Source organism: Megalobrama amblycephala, linkage group LG15 (genome assembly GCF_018812025.1).
Source record: "Megalobrama amblycephala isolate DHTTF-2021 linkage group LG15, ASM1881202v1, whole genome shotgun sequence".
NCBI lineage: Eukaryota > Metazoa > Chordata > Actinopteri > Cypriniformes > Xenocyprididae > Megalobrama > Megalobrama amblycephala.
Window position 1 is genome coordinate 21,921,481 of NC_063058.1, and position 17,627 is coordinate 21,939,107.

Genomic DNA, 17,627 nt, shown 5'->3' on the forward strand with positions numbered 1-17,627 from the left:
GCTGGACCAACAATTTCGATCCATGGCAGCTCCATCTCACAACCTAGAGGACTTGAAGGATCTGCTGCTAACGTCTTGGTGCCACATACCTTCACCTTCAGTGGTCTTGTAGAGTCCATGCCTCAACGCTGTTTTGGCAGCACACAGAGGACTAACAGAATATTAGGCAGGTGGTCATAATGTTTTGGCCCATCTGTGTATATTATGAAGGGCCAAATAGGAAATATAATATAAAATCTTAATATGCTTAGGAACAGCAAGACTATGCTGGTCCACAAGCACTATATTAGCCTGGACCAACAAGGAATTCATTTTATATACAGGGTTATAAATATATATACATATTTTATAGTTATTTTATGTTTGGCTCCATAATAATATATAGCATTTTGGTTTTGTTTATTTTGGGAAATTTCTAAGGCCTCAAGTCAGCAATGGGTGTAAACCAAAATGCCAGCCAGCCCAGATCTCCTTGTGATTGTGTGTTTAATAATGGCCTTTAAAGCTAGCAGGCTTTTTTGTGTTAGAGATCACCAGCTGGTAAAGTGCCATGCGGTTTAAGCGTGTCCTGGTCACCTCTTTCTGGTTATCCTGCAGTCAGCTCACAGGCACCAGATGGTGGCCTGCATGAGGGGGTGGGGATGTAAATCTGTCTTTCTTTTTCTCTCTCTGTCTCTTAGCTGAGGTATTTGGGGTCATTTAGACTGAATTAACCTTTAAAAACTCTCCTGTCATGATTCGTCATTTGACTTTTGAATTACAAAATGGGGAGATGATTTACATGAAGATGTTTTGCGTAGGGGTTCTTGGCATATCATGAATGATTGAGCCTTCTTTTGATGCTAATGCTTCAATACTCTGTTGGTTTCAAAGATTAAGCCTCTGAGATTGTGAATCATCTCATTATGGCACATATATTCAGTGTATATATTTTTACATAGTGCATGTATGTGTCCTTTGAGATATTAGCACATTAGATGTAATATGTCAGTGACAAATTAAATTGTTAAGTACACTGTTTAATTTTAAGTACACTGTTAAGTATAAATGTTTTTGACATTCTCTTATGCTCACCAAAGCTGCATTTATTTGATCAAAATACAATATATACTATATTTTCTTAATTTTAAACATCACAGTATTATTAAAAACAGTAATTTTAGGAATGCACAATATATCAGTGCCATATCAGTAATCATTCATTTGTCTGATAATATTGAAAAGAGCACTTATTACTTAATAAAAAAGGGTTAGTTCACCCAAAAATGAAAATTCTGTCATTTATTACTCACTCTCATGCCATTCCACACCCGTAAGACCTTCGTTAATCTTCGTAACACAAATTAAGATATTTTTGTTGAAATCCGATGACTCTGTGAGGCCTGCATTGAGAGCAATGACATTTCCTCTCCCAAGATCTATTAATGTACTAAAAACATATTTAAATCAGTTCATGTGAGTACAGTGGTTCAATATTAATATTATAAAGCGACGAGAATATTTTTGGTGCACCAAAAACAAACAAAATGACGACTTATTTAGTGATGGCCGATTTCAAAACACTGCTTCATGAAGCTTCGGAGCATAATGAATCAGCGTGTCGAATCAGCTGTTCGAATCATGATTCGATACGCTGATTCATTATGCTCCGAAGCTTCATGAAGCAGTGTTTTGAAATCGGCCATCACTAAATAAGTCGTTATTTTGTTTTGTTTTTTGCACCAAAAATATTCTCGACGCGTTATAATATTAATATTGAACCACTGTACTTGAACCAGCACTTCACTTTATCTAATCAATCTCAGAACTGAAATTGACAATGTATGTGTGGATAAGTTCACTGTAGCTCGAATGGTAATGTGTGGTGCTTGCAACACCAAAGTCACAGGTTTGAATCCTAATGAATGCATGGGATAAATGTCAGCTTGAATGCAGGGCAACACTTTATTTTGATGATCCACTTTAGACATTATACTAACTATAAGTAACTCTGCAACTACCAGACATCAACTATCAGTCATTACAGTATTAGTAGACTGTCTGCTTAAAGAGTCAGTTCACCCAAAAATGAAGTACTTACCCTCATGTCATTCCAAACCCGCAAGACCTTCGTTCATCTTTGGAACACAAATTAAGATATTTTGATGAAATCCGAAAGGTTCTTTATCTCCCATAGAAAGTAACTAAATTACCACATTCGAGGTCCAGGAGTAGTAATAACATTGTTAAAACAACGTAACAGTCGGGATCATTAATATGTACGCCCCCAATATTTGCATATGCCAGCTCATGTTCAAGGCATTACACAAGGGCAGCCAGTATTAACGTCTGGATCTGTGCACAGCTGAATCATCAGACTAGGTAAGCAAGCAAGGACAATAGCGAAAAATGGCAGATGGAGCAATAATAACTGACATGATCCATGATAACATGATATTTTTAGTGATATTTGTAAATTGTCTTTCTAAATGTTCCGTTAGCATGTTGCTAATGTACTGTTAAATGTGGTTAAAGTTACCATCGGTTATTACTGTATTCACGGACACAAGAGCCGTCGTTATTTTCATTATTAAACACTTGCAGTCTGTATAATTCATAAACACAACTTCATTCTTTATAAATCTCTCCAATAGTGTAGCATTAGCCGTTAGCCACGGAGCACTATCAAACTCAACAAATGTAAACATCCAAATAAATACAATACTCACATAATCCGATGTATGCATGCAGTATGCATGACGAACACTTTGTAAAGATCCATTATGAGGGTTATATTAGCTGTGTGAACTTTGTTTATGCAATGATAGAGACGAGAGCTCGGGGGGCAGGGAGCGTGCGATTTAAAGGGGCCGCAGCCTGAATCGGTGCATAGTTAATGATGCCCCAAAATAGGCAGTTAAAAAAATTAATTAAAAAAAATCTATGGGGTATTTTGAGCTGAAACTTCACAGACACATTCAGGGGACACCTTAGACTTATATTACATCTTGGAAAAAAAATGTTCGATGGCACCTTTAATGCTATGAAGTGACGAGAATACTTTTTGTGCGCATTACTACTTCTTATTACTACTTCTCTGGACCTTGAATGTGGTCATTTCATTGCTTTCTATGGGAGATAAACTCAGATTTCATCAAAAATATCTTAATTTGTGTTCTGAAGATGAACGAAGGTCTTGTGGGTTTGTAACGACATGAGGGTGAGTCATTAATGACAGAAATTTCATTTTTGGGTGAACTATTCTTTTAATATCTGCTAATACTTTATTTTGATACTCCCCAACAGACATTCTACTGTCCACAAGTAACTTTGCATCTACATGTCAACTTATTCTACTAACCCTAACCTAACAGTCTACTAGTAGGATGTCTAATAGAGTTGTCAAAAGTACCGACTTCGGTACCCATCGGTACTGACATTTTTAAAATGTGATGGTTTGAGCGCTGTTGAGCGGATTCGTAAACACCTCTGATTGGCCATTGTGTTCACGCACTCAACAGATGTGTCAGTGATTGGCTACAACGATCAACGCACAGCAATGTTTGAAAGCACACATTAGTGTTTGAATCTGAAAGCGGCCGACCAGTCTGCTGATAGATGTCTGCTTTCAAACGCTCCCGTGTGTATCTGTGTAAGCGCTTGGTGAAGAGCTTCACTGACGACTATTTACAACCTTTTTAAAGCGTTGATCATTGAAGCCAATCACAGACATATCTGATGAGCCGTGAACACAATGGCCAATCAGAGGTGTTTACGAATCCGCTCAACAGCACTCAAAGCTTCACATTTTTAAAATTTAAGTACTGACTAGGGACCGAAGTCGGTACTTTTGAAAATTCTAATTCTAAAGTGGACCATCGAAATAAAGTGTAACCAAATAAAGAAATGTGAATGAGAAAACATCATTGTTTTCACCATTCTTAGCATTTTCATCAAAAACGGCTTGTATAGCAGCACATCATATTGCTGTGGACTTACGTTCTTGGTTGTTTCCCAGTTGTTTGGGCAATCAGGGTGTAATTTCTTAATATTTCCTGATCCACCACTAGCTTTAAGCCAGGGGTGTCCAATCCTGCTCCTGGATATGGAGTTTAGCTCCAACTTGCCTCGACACACCTGTCTGGAAGTTTCTAGTATGCCTAGTAGACCTTGATTAACTGATTCAGGTGTGTTTAATTGGGGTTGGAGCTAAACTCTGCAGGACAGTGGCCATCCAGGAGCAGGATTGGACACCCCTGCTTTAAGCTATATTTTACCACACAAAATGACACTGCAAATGGCATAAGAAAAAACATCCATTCAGTGATTGAAGATCACGATGCTTAATAAGGTTTCTGCAATGAAATGTGTTCTGATACTGAAGGACTCACCGTCCTTCTGCTCTCCTCTCATAGCTGCACCAGACATCACGGGGCACAAGCGCAGCGAGAATAAGAATGAGGGTGAGACAGCCGTCCTCTACTGCAAATCCGTGGGTTATCCTTATCCCCTGTGGACCTGGCGTAAACTTGATAACGGACCCAATATGGTATGGTCTTTTTGAATCTAAGATCAGCCGTTTGGTAGATTTAAAAGGATTTACTTGCGTCATTCATTTACTCATGTCATTTTAACTCTGTAAAGCCTGATGTGCTTTTGTTGAGCGTTAAATTTGATGCATCAGGCTTTTATGGCTGAAATAGTATGATATAGTGAGAATATGGAGCTCATACTCAAGGAGGAAACAAACATCAATTTTATTCAGAGACCCAAACTGAGCAAAAATATGCAATTTGGTGCAGATGCTAATTTATTTATATGGCATAAAAGAAAGATGTAATTCTGACTGAAATTGAATTGGCACTCTATATCTCCCAATAATATGTCTTGGTAAGTATTTAAGTGCTTAGTTTTATGATCAAAGCTCTGTAGTTTGAATGGTGTATGGATAATCAAGTATCAAGTAAACATAAGTTGCTTTATCATTTAATAAAATGTATTTTTTTTTAAAAAAATCAGAAATACTATTTGAGCATATAATCAGTGGCTTTTCTTCCCCCGTCTTTCACCTCTCCTCATCTGTCACTGTTTTTCCTCCCACTCCATCAATCACCCAGGATATCGACAACTCCTCTCGCCGTTTCTTCATTAGCAGTGAGGATGGCTACACCAAGCTTACCATTATAAACCTAGACCTCACGTCTGACCCCGGAGAGTACGAGTGCAACGCGACCAACACCATCGGCACCACCTCCATGGTATCAGTCCTGCGGGTCAGGAGCTACCTGGCCCCCCTGTGGCCCCTGCTGGGCGTCCTCGCCGAGATCATCATCCTGGTGCTGATCATCGTCATCTACGAGAAGCGCAAGAAGCCTGATGACGTGCCTGATGGTGAGTTTAAAAGGGTGGGTTATATCTCAATATGAACTACTGATGTTAGGCTGATATTTATTTTACAAAAGTTGATAAGAGATTGAAATTAGAAGAGATTTAGGAGAATATTTTTTTATTATTTAAAAAGCATTACTGAGATTTCTTGCCAGTCCAAGAAAAATGACCATCCCAAACACAATTTGCCTAATATAGAACTAATACATAGACCTACAGTGTGCCCAAAACGTGAAACCATACTTAATTCGCATCAATGGAAAGCATATTTACACTGTCTGAATCGTTCCCTATCCCCTATATAGTGCACTACCCATACAGCAACATACTATGTCCCAGATCCGGCCCACATCTGGTACATGTGGATTACACACGGACCAGATGTGGGCCAGATCTGGGCCGACACTATGTTGCTGTCAGGGTATGTGCCATTCACTATGTAGAAAATAGTAATTGTGTGAACATAGGACCGATTTTAGCTTCAGCATCTATTTATAATGTAGGGGGGGCGAGACGCTTTAGATTCTAGAGAGCATTTGATGGGACAGAAAATCTAATGAGGTGCAGAGTGATGTCATTAAAATCGTTGATCCATATTAGCGGAAGTGGGAATGCTTTGAATACTTATATCTTCTAAATTTTGTCATTATTTTGCAGCCCACTAGCTTATAGATAACATTAATGCCGGGGTTGCATTTCAGTATAAACGGACCAAAATGGAGACTTTTGAAAGCGATGGCGTGCCCACGTTCCTTGACGACCGTGTAAACGATAACATGGAGACTGAACTGCAATCTTTGCTGGCATTGTTGTCATTTTTAGCAACCTTTGTGCAGTTAAACTCTGCATTTTTAATATTGCAGCTGCCTACATGCGCAAGAGGCAACTGTTTACACTTGTACGCGCATGACCAGTGTGCATTAGAGGTCATGCGTTTTCAGTCGTGTAGTGTAGACGGAGATCGTTTCTGAAACGCTGTGGAAATGCCAGTGTAGACGAGGATCGTTCTCAATTTAAAAACGCTGTTTTAAAACAAAAACACACTAGTGTAAATGAGGCCTTAAGGAGTCCGAAATTCGCATGCGAAATTTTCGATGTTAAAAATAAATTCGACCTCACGTTATGTCAATCACGTTTGCACACTGCCTCCGAAACTTTCGTCCGTCAAAAAAATATTCGGATCAAGTTCGATTTTCTGCATTTTTCGCATCCGTGGCACGCATTTTGAGAGACGTTTTGACAATTCAGAGCCACCGTACGCGAACGCAAAAATCCAGAATGACAAGTTGATCCACGTCGTCTACAGCACAAAACAGCAGCACTGAATGACAAACAATGTGCAGAATACAAAGACAAATTGTGCCAGTAGCAAAGCATCAAACTGAGCTACTGACATCCTGAAGTAAACTTTGAAACGCTCGGGATAATCACGCAGCTCCTTGATGAGGTGAAACTCTCCTTTCTCTCTATGCAATCTCGAAATTGGAGGGACCCAATATTTCCTCTTTTTAAGGAGAGAGAGGACAACTAAATCGTGCTCACTGCTTGAAGACTTCATTTTGTATTGTTTTGCGATTTTTTTCGCAACGCATTCATTAATACGCATCGGACTCGGTGTGCAAGGTCTCTGTGCATGACGAATTTTTAGGATTACGAATACGAAAAAACGCATGCGAAAATTTCGGACTCAGTGTGCAAAGGCCTTTAGGCAAACATATTCATACTAAAAGCCAAAAAAACTTCAATTTTGATTTCATGGGGACTTTAAAGGTCCCGGTTCTTCGTGATCCCATGTTTCAAACTTTATTTAGTGTGTAATGTTGTTGTTAGAGTATAAATAAAATCTGTAAAATTTTAAAGCTCAAAGTTCAATGCCAAGCGAGATATTTTATTTAACAGAAGTCGCCTACATCGAACGGCCAGTTTGGACTACATCCCTCTACTTCCTTCTTTAATGACGTCACTAAAACAGTTTTTTGACTAACCTCCGCCCACAGGAATACACAAGAGTTGCGTTTGTAGAGTGTGTTTGTCGCCATGTCGTCGAAACGCTGTTATTTTCATCCCGCAGTCCAATCACCAGGTCTGATTCCGGCTCAAATTGATAGGGTAAAATTAAAGACATGTTTACAATAACACTGAGCGCGTGCATCTCCACGTTATGGTAAGAGGCGTGACCTTTCCGGGCAAGATGCGCTAAACTGCTGTCGAATCACAACACAGGAACCGCTGGCACAATCAGAACTCGTTACGTATTTCTGAAGGAGGGACTTCATAGAACAAGGAAGTCATCAGCCCGTTTTTATGACAGTGGAAACAGCGGTATACAGAGAAGTAAATTATGTGAAAAATACTGTGTTTTTTTACACGCGAAACATGAACACATGTTATATTGCACACTATAAACACAATCAAAGCTTCAAAAAAACACGAAAAACGGGACCTTTAATACGCATCGGACTCAGTGTGCAAGGTCTCTGTGCATGACGAATTTTTAGGATTACGAATACGAAAAAACGCATGCGAAAATTTCGGACTCAGTGTGCAAAGGCCTTTAGGCTAACATATTCATACTAAAAGCCAAAAAAAACTTCAATTTTGATTTCATAGAGACTTTAAAATACTCAGAAATGTATGAATGTCAAATGAACAAAACATCAAATCAAGATATGTTTTTCAAAATCAAGACAAAAATTATTTGTAAATTTTTCTATCAGAAAATTATTTCTGAGAAAAGGTAGAGCAGAATTAGTTTGCAGATGTCACTTGGTTTGGTATTTTATCTAATCCAGTGACATTTCAACATTTTAAAGTGTGATTTAAGTGTTTAAATAATTTGAGGCTACTATATACAATACAAAATAGGTAAAAAAAAAAATATATATATATATATATATATATATGTATGTATATATGTATATATGCAGTCAAACCTAAATTTATTCAGACACCTTGAACATTTCATTCATTAATGCAGTTTAAAAAATGGTAATAAAATATGACAAGATCTCAGAGTTAAACTGTGTCAGAAAACATTAATTTTTAATAATGTCAGATAACACTTAAGCAAAACATGGTCAGGTCAAAGTGTCTGAATAATTTTTGGTTCCAAATTTGTATCAGTTTTACTGGTAGTCCACTTTATGAAGTATTTTTGGGTATAATATGTCACAGTTTACATTATTTTGCTATCCTCACTTACATAAATGAACTACAGTGTCCTGCACCCACTAGTACAAATATATCAAATGTCTGAATAATTTTTGGTTTGACTGTATATATAAGAATGAAGAGTAAGTATGTGTGTGTTTGGTCTGAATGGACTCGGACTGAATTATTAAGAGACGAGGTCAGGATCAGATGACAAAGTGTTCCATAAACTTGAGTTAAAGGTTTTGTGACGCAGTGAGAGGAAACTTGGTAAGAACTGTATACAATGTAAAGGATATTTAAATGAATATTACCTAGACTACTGTTCAATAGTTTGGGGTTGGTACGATGTTTCAAAACAGAAAATGTGTATTATTCATTTATATGTCTGTCAGATAATACATTTTCTTACTAGGAATTACACTGTAGATACTGCCGAAGAAAAAAATGTCACATTTCTGTGTTATCACAAGTAAAAAAGGATGCCGCTTAAGAAAAACTTACACTACTGTTCAAAAGTTTGGGGTCAGTAAGTTTTCTTATTATTATTATTATTGAAAGAAATGACTACTTTAATTCAGCAAAGACACATTAAACAGATCTAAAGTGTCAGTAAATACATTTATAAGGTTACAAAAGATTTCCGTTTCAAATGCCGAACTTTAAATTCATCAAAGAATCCTGAAAGAAAAGTATCAAGGTTTTCACAAAAATATAAAGCAGCACATCTGTGTATACAGAACAATTCATTTATTACCTGCGTCACAAGACCTTTAACTCAAGTTTATGGAACAGTTTGTTATTTGATCCTGACCTGGACCCTTACTCAATAATTCAGTCTGAGGCCATCCAGAACAAACACACACACACACACTCATCATTCTTTTCCTGTAGGGCACCTGTGTTAGGTCATCTGGACACTAATCTGATATTCAAGAGAAATAAGACTCTGCGGTGTATGGGTAGGTATAGTGGGCAGTGAATTATTGATGCGCGTGGAGGTGTAGTCCCACGCCACTTTAGTTGCTCACCTAATGCACTGCGAGGGAAAACGAGACCGTGTCAATCCAGCAGAATGTTTTGCTGCAAGCCAGTAAATTCACTTTAGACCTGACTTTATAAAAAACGACCTCTTTTTATAATTTATATTCGTTATTTCGTACATTTATTTAGTATCCGTCGATATTTCCAAAAGAACTGGTTTAACGAACAGCTAACGTCTTCATTAAATTCAATTGGATGTTGCCTGGCTGTCCAGCATCGCCACCTAGTGGTTTCCTCCGGTATTAATTTAATCGACTAGCAACTAATTTATGCGTTTTGTTTGATAAAAATGTGTTTAATATTGTAAATTGTTCGTGAATGTGAGCAGACATGCTTTTAAAAATACAATGTAAGGTGTATAAATTCAGTTTCAGCTTCATTTGGTTTATCTGCACAAGTGTTCTAGTCTTGGTGAATCACTGCAGCATTATTTTAGCAGTTAAATCACACTTTTAGAGTTTAATATCAGAGGACGTAGCAGTCATTAAGAATTAACAACGTTAACACATTTCTTTCTCTCTGAATGGCACAACCTAAAACACTGGTAAGTGAAAGACCTGCATGCAGCTTGATTGAACCTATACCAGCATTGCATATATTCACTGTTGCCCTATAGTTTAGTTTGTACATATGTCTTGTTTGAATAAGGCTGAAATGGGTTTTTATTTTGCCTTCATTATTAGAATGCTGTCTGTTGCTGTTTAACCTTCAAATGACCTTCGTTTATCTGTAAATCGTCTTCACTGGAGACTCTTTAAATGTATTCATGTTGGCATGAGCATGAGATTTTACTTTTTCTTTATTTTCACTTTTCAATTATCATTGTTAAGAAAAGCTATATATATATATATATATATATATATATATATATATATGTGTGTGTGTGTGTGTGTGTGTTATATAATATAACATCCTATATTATTTAATATATAATACATTACATAAAGTAAAGAAATATGATGCATGAATATAATATCAAATTTTATTCATTTTAGAGCTATTTAAGTGATACAGAAGTCGTGGAATATAGGTTTGGTTGCATGGTTGTATTTTTTTTCTCTGTTCTTGTACTGCAAGCCATTTAATTACTCACACCAGTGCTGAAGGAGCGAAGTCTTTGTTCTGTGTTATTCGTCTGCGCAACAATAAATTGAAAGACAATATGGCATCGAGTTGTTTTTTTACAGCTACTTAATGCAGTCGGTTTACGGCATTCATTCAATAATGTGAAAATTGTGCCAGCTGGAAGCATTGCAGCCTCAAACTAAAATTGTCCTTGTTTTGATTTCCATTCAGACGACGAACCAGCTGGGCCAATGTAAGTATTAGATTTACATTTAAATAAGAACTGGTATGATGCAACTGTCCTAGATAAGTGATGTGTCATTTTTACAGAATGTAAAGAGTTTAAAGAGATGTACAAGGAAATGTATTTGAATTTGTATTTTGGATTGTCATATGGCACTCACACTGACTCATTTTTATGATCTCACCTTTAAGGAAAACTAATTCCACCAACAACCACAAAGATAAAAACGTACGTCAGAGAAATACAAATTGATTTGATCATTACAAGGTGAGTATTCAGTTGCACTGAGCATATTCTTATTAGTTGAACTCTAAACAATGTGGTTATAGTAGCAAAAAAGACTTTTTGGACACTAAGCCACACTTAAACTTATAAATTACTAGAAAGTTATTTTTTTATCTTCATATACAGTACAGTCCAAAAGTTTGGAACCACTAAGATTTTTAATGTTTTTAAAAGAAGTTTCGTCTGCTCACCAAGGCTACGTTTATTTAATTAAAAATACAGTAAAAAACAGTAATATTGTGAAATATTATTACAATTTAAAATAACTGTGTACTATTTAAATATATTTGACAAAGTAATTTATTCCTGTGATGCAAAGCTGAATTTTCAGCATCGTTACTCCAGTCTTCAGTGTCACATGATCCTTCAGAAATCATTCTAATATCTCAATAAACATTTATGATTATTTTCAATGTTGAAAACAGTTGTGTACTTTTTTTTTCAGGATTCCTTGATGAATAGAAAGTTCAAAAGAACAGCATTTATCTGAAATACAAAGCTTCTGTAGCATTATACACTACCGTTCAAAAGTTTAGGGTCAGTAAGAATTTTTATTTTTATTTTTTGAAAAGAAATTAAAGAAATTAATACTTTTATTCAGCAAGGATGCATTAAATCAATCAAAAGTGGCAGTAAAGACATTTATAATGTTACAAAAGATTAGATTTCAGATAAACACTGTTCTTTTGAACTTTCTATTCATCAAATAATCCTGGAAAAAAATATTGTACACAAATATTTTGTACAATTGTACACATTAAATTTTTCTTGAGCAGCAGATCAGCATATTAGAATGATTTCTGAAGGATCATGTGACACTGAAGACTGGAGTAATGGTGCTGAAAATTCAGCTTTGCATCACAGGAATAAATTACTTTGTGAAATATATTCAAATAGAAAACAGTTATTTTAAATTGTAATAATATTTCACAATATTACTGTTTTTTACTGTATTTTTAATTAAATAAATGTAGCCTTGGTGAGCAGACGAAACTTCTTTTAAAAACATTAAAAATCTTAGTGGTTCCAAACTTTTGGACTGTACTGTATATATATATATATATATATATATATATATATATATATATATATATATATATATATATATATATATATAAATATTAGGGGTGTAACGGTACACAAACATGACAGTTCGGTACGTACCACATATGTTTGGTTAAAAATGATCCAAAATCAATTTTTGAGCAAGTACATAACCAGCCAGTTTTCAAAATGATCTAATTATCTTGTCTTGATTCACAACGGTAAGCTTGTAATAATGTTTTATAATAAGAGCGACATGGTGGATTTCCGCGGTAAATTCGAGCATGCGGCAGTTCGTCTGTGCGTCATTACGTCACGTCCGTAAACAGAAAGGAAGGAGTCCCGTCGAGAGGCTAGTCAGTTATATCATGTGAGGACGCTGCTGGTAGCGGATCATTTATAGCCTTTTCTCACAGAAGCTGAAATAATTAAACATCATTTTGATGGCGGATTGTAATCCAGAAAGGTCCAAATGACAATCATCAGTGACAGCTGGAGATTCACCCGTAGTCAAAAAGCAAAAGACTTTGGACTGTGGAGTGGCTACAGAAATTGAAATCTACAGGTAACGCTAATATACACTAAATACACAGTCACGCAATGCTGATGCTGTTAACATTAACAATTTGAGAACAATATAACAGTAATAATAATTTGCACGGTTTGGCATGATCCGAGTTAAGCAATCGTTAGATTTAATCATCATTAGCAGCACGATTTATTGTAGGCCTAATGCTTTTTTCCTCAGCTGGTCAGAACAAAAGTGGCAGAAATGTTACTTGCATGTTCAGATGATATTTTCCAGTGAAATTTCTTATATTGGTCATACTTTCAAGACGTAGAATCTGTGATTCTGAAGTTCAGTATCCACACCGGTGTGGTGATTGACAGCAAACATTAGATTCATCCACGCTGACGAGCTGTGCCGAGGCACAACGCACATACAGATAACTGTTCCGCATATGACTGCAATTGCAGGTTTCAAACAAGAGATGGCGACAAAGAGGAAAAATCGCAGACTGCAGCTTTAAGGATAAAAATATCTATCTCAGCTAATGCTGTGAACTATACTGTAATATTAAAGGTTACAGTTAACAACAGAGTCCAAACTATTAAATTCAGTTGCTATTAATTTTTAGATTTTAACACTCAAAACAAAAAACATGTAAATTACACATAAGACAGGCTTTGCGTTATCTTCTAAATCTAATTATAAAATTGTTTTTCAATTATTTTTCAAATCCAATTTATTTTTGAAATAAGATCATTTACACAGTTACTGTCATACCTTGTTTTCACAACAAATTTATTTAAACATATATTAAATAATTAAGACATTACTAACAGGTAAAGTAAATATAATGAATATATAAGCTAATATCGTGCATATATTTAGTGAAATGCTCCCTCTAGAGTTCATTTCTCTAGTGAACTAACATGCTGTGGACACTGAATGACTTGCCTGAGGTAAATGTGATGCTACGTGAGATATTATCCTCAGGCTGTTTTATTGATATATTTCAGCGGTTAAACACTGGTTGAGATATTACACATAAACATATCTATGCATAGATCGACTATTCTTCTTCTTCTGCACTTGTCCTGTTGTCATGGTAAGCAGGTTTTCACAACAAAAACCAGTTGCTCCTCGAAACTAGCCCAAAAGTAGCTCAATGGCATTCCAGGTAGGTCGCACGCATTCCGGGAGCTAAAATTCGCGTTTTTGGCGGGGCTCCCCTGCTAAAATTTGCGTTCCAGGGACTAAATATCATGTTATTTTGGGTCAATTCAACCCGCGGACATGAAAAACAACCCGCGGCAACAGTGAAAAGTAGCCCAATTCAAAAAGTTGCCCAACTTGGCAACACTAATTATCGCACACGCCCCCTTCTGGATTGGAGTGTGAATCACCTGTGATTGACTATATGCAATGTCTGTACCATTACGGTTCGAGACAAATACATGTACCGTTACACCCCTATATATAGCATTGCCATGGATAAAGATGAATATTAGGAAAAATCTGTCCACCGAATGTCACAACAACAAGGAACTAGGCAGCGATGCTAAGCTTTTCTCAATCAGTAATTCTTCTGGTAAAACCCACATTATTAAACAACTTTTTTGTCACTGCTGTTTGTTGTTTACAGATAAAGGCATTCGCATCATGACCACATGAACGTTACTCATGAACGGTTCAGCGCATTGGTAAACAAATCAAAGGTGGAGGAGTTTAACGGAATGAATGAGAACCCGAGGCATGCCTTATAAATCTGGTGTGAGGAGGACGTGTGAACAGAACGGAACCTAATCCTGAACATTTTCTTGCATGATTGTGTTGCGTTTTCTTTAGAATCTCTTTTATTCAAGTCAAGTTTTTCCATGTCAGGCAAAAGTACAAAAATAATAATTGCATGCAAGATATTCTACTGTTTGATACAGGCTTTTTTTGTTTGTGTATTTATGAATGACTTCTGTTCAAGCAAGCCTTTAACTTATCGCAAATATGCCACCATGATTCTGGTATTTTTGTACAGATTATCATGTTACTGTATACCATTTGGTATGGTGGCATATGATTCTATCACTCAATTAAGGGCTTTGCAATGTGTCCTGCCATGTTTAATTTGTACATGTATTGTACATTGATGTATGAAATCACTTGAAATATCTATAGATATCTGAATGTTCTTCATACTGATGCACTTATCTCTTCAAATATTATTCTTGCAAACCAGTGACTTCATTTTATACTTATTTACCTTATCTTCTCTAAGTCTACATGGCTGATTGCTTTTTATGTATGCATAGTATACAGCATGGCTTTTATTCTATGCAATATCTATACATACAGTAGAACAAACTTTTTAGCTTTTGGTTGTGTATAATTAAGCTTTAATATTATATGTTCGCAGAGTGCACTGTTCAGACCATGAAAAACAATCCACGTTGTTTAATACGTCACTGCATGAGCTCCTTACACATTATAAAAGGTCTACAAAATCAGAATGTGAAGAGAAATTAATATTAACTCAATTGACTAAGGCATATACATGTCATTTTTAACAATTAAAATATCCAAAGTCAAATGCGTTGTCCTCTTTTGTAACATGATTATTATAAATTTGATTATTGTAATTAATAATTGTGCATATGCAAAATCCTACATGATAAACTAGCAAACAAGGACATTTGAAGAAAAGGTTCTATATAGAATCTAAAAGGGTTCTGTCAGGCTCTATAGAATCGTTCCCATAATGGGATCATTTTATAGGTTTAGTTTTAATGAATTCATTTTGTTTTAATTCTCTTTTAATTTTGATTAAATTTTATGAATTAAGGCAGCTTGTAAACACTTTATCACTAGAAAAAATAGAAATAACCTGTTAACATGAAAGTATTAAGGCCCGTTCGCACCAAGAATGGTAAATATAAAGATAACTATAATGATAACTATATTTGCGTCCACACCAACGAACGATAACAGTCTGTTTATTCTAAGCTCACGCCCTGCGGTTTCAAAGTGCGTACAACATGTTTTTGCTGTTCTTGTTGCATTTACACGGCTTTAACCAGCAGATGTCCTTGGCATGCTATGTTTCAAGTGAGTAGCTAGTGTAATCGATCTAATCTAACAGTGAATTTAGCTGATGAAGTCAATATAGTGGAATAAAAACAAGGCCTAGTCTTTTTCACTGCAACTTCAAAGGAAGTTAGACAATGTTGTCAAAACTAGCGCTGGATATTTGAGGTAATTTTATTTTAAATTAGCTGTTAATACTTTATGTTTAGCTGTTAATACTTCCCACCATTTATTCTGAGGATATGATCGATTGCTTTTTTATATATCCATTTTCTTTAAAGTATCCTTGAGGATATATAACGTCTCAAGAGGTGGCTTTTTCTGGAACTCGGCAATTAAAGGGTTAGTTCACCCAAAAAATCATTAATTACTCACCCTCATGTCATTCTACACCCGTAAGACCTTCGTTCATCTTCGGAACACAAATTAAGATATTTTTGATAAAATCCGATGGCTCAGTGAGGCCTGCATCGCCTGCAATAACACTCCCTTTTTCAAATGCACAGAAAGCTACTAAAACATATTTAAAACATTTTCATGTGACTACAGTGGTTTAACCTTAATATTATAAAGCGACGAGAATAATTTTTGTGCGTCAAAAAAACAAAATAACGACTTTATTCAACAATATCTAGTGATGGGCGATTTCAAAACACTGCTTCATGAAGCTTCGAAGCTTTACGAATCTTTTGTTTCGAATCAGTGGTTCAGAGCGCCAAAATCAAATGATTTCAGTAAACTAGGCTTCCTTATGTCATAAGTGTTTTGAAATTTCAATGGTTCACCACTGGGGGGTGCCCTAAACCACTGAATCGAAACAAAAGATTCATAAAGCTTTGAAGCTTCATGAAGCAGTTTTGAAATCACCCATTAGATATTGTTGAATAAAGTCGCTATTTTGTTATTTTTGCACAAAATGTATTCTAGTCGCATCATAACATTAAGGTTGAACCACTGTAGTCACATGAACTGTTGTAAATATGTTTTTAGTAGCTTTTTGGGCATTGAAAAAGGGAGTGTTATTGCTGGCGATGCAGGCCTTACTAAGCCATTGGATTTTATCAAAAATATCTTAATTTGTGTTCTGAAGATGAACGAAGGTCTTACGGGTGTGGAACGACATGAGGGTGAGTGATTAATTTTTATTTTTGGTTGAACTAACCCTTTAGCTTCTCCACTATGTTGTCTGCTATTTTAAATGCGCAAGCCCTTAAATTAGACTGGATTCTGATTGGCTGTCAGTGTTTTATCATTCAACAGCGTTCAATCGTTTTGAAAGTGATCCCAACGATCGTTATCGCTGTGGTGTGGACAGTGCTATTCTTTTATATTAAAAACGATTTTTATTAACGATATCTTTATCATTATCTTTATAGTTATCGTTCTTGGTGTGAATGGGCCTTTATGCAATCATAAGACATTTATCCTTATATAGAACGTTTTTGGCATAAAGGTTTCAAACTTTGAAACTGAGTCAAGAACCTTAGCGTTCTACACTGGGGGGAAAAAAAGCTATAAATAAAACAAAGAATATTCAAATATGTTTTACAAGAAAATACTATGCTATTTCACTTTTGCTTCTTTAAAATTTTACATTTCACGTTCAATGTGTTGCAACTTGCTTCGCTTATTTGGGGGGTAATCATATGTGAAATTTACACTGAGTTTAAACGCATATACAGAACCCCACTGAACCCTTTATTCTAAGAGTACAAGCTAAGAATATTCAAGTGCACAATAATACATTGTTTTCGAAAAGTAGATACCATCTGCTTCAGTATTAACATCTTTGTGTGGGTGTTTATGTATTTAAAGTTTTTTTTTTAATCATCCTAGCATAGGGTT

At 35.8% G+C, this 17,627-nt stretch overlaps 1 protein-coding gene across 4 annotated transcripts in view; it reads left to right on the plus strand.

Moving 5' to 3' along the window:
• Nucleotides 1-15,288, plus strand: part of nptna (neuroplastin a) — a 30,345-nt gene extending 15,057 nt beyond the window's left edge. The window contains exons 4-8 of one of the 4 annotated variants that reach the window (XR_007180141.1): nucleotides 4,395-4,528; nucleotides 5,097-5,384; nucleotides 10,858-10,879; nucleotides 11,062-11,137; nucleotides 14,350-15,288. Coding sequence is in view for 2 of the 4 variants with exons in the window: in XM_048159117.1 (XP_048015074.1) it covers nucleotides 4,395-4,528; nucleotides 5,097-5,370; nucleotides 10,858-10,879; nucleotides 11,062-11,122 (491 nt within the window). In the remaining 2 variants the exon portion in view is untranslated. The remainder of the gene's footprint in view (nucleotides 1-4,394; nucleotides 4,529-5,096; nucleotides 5,385-10,857; nucleotides 10,880-11,061; nucleotides 11,138-14,349) is intronic. The other 3 variants (XR_007180142.1, XM_048159117.1, XM_048159118.1) reach the window with 3 other exon arrangements.
• The last annotated feature ends 2,339 nt before the right edge of the window (nucleotides 15,289-17,627 follow it).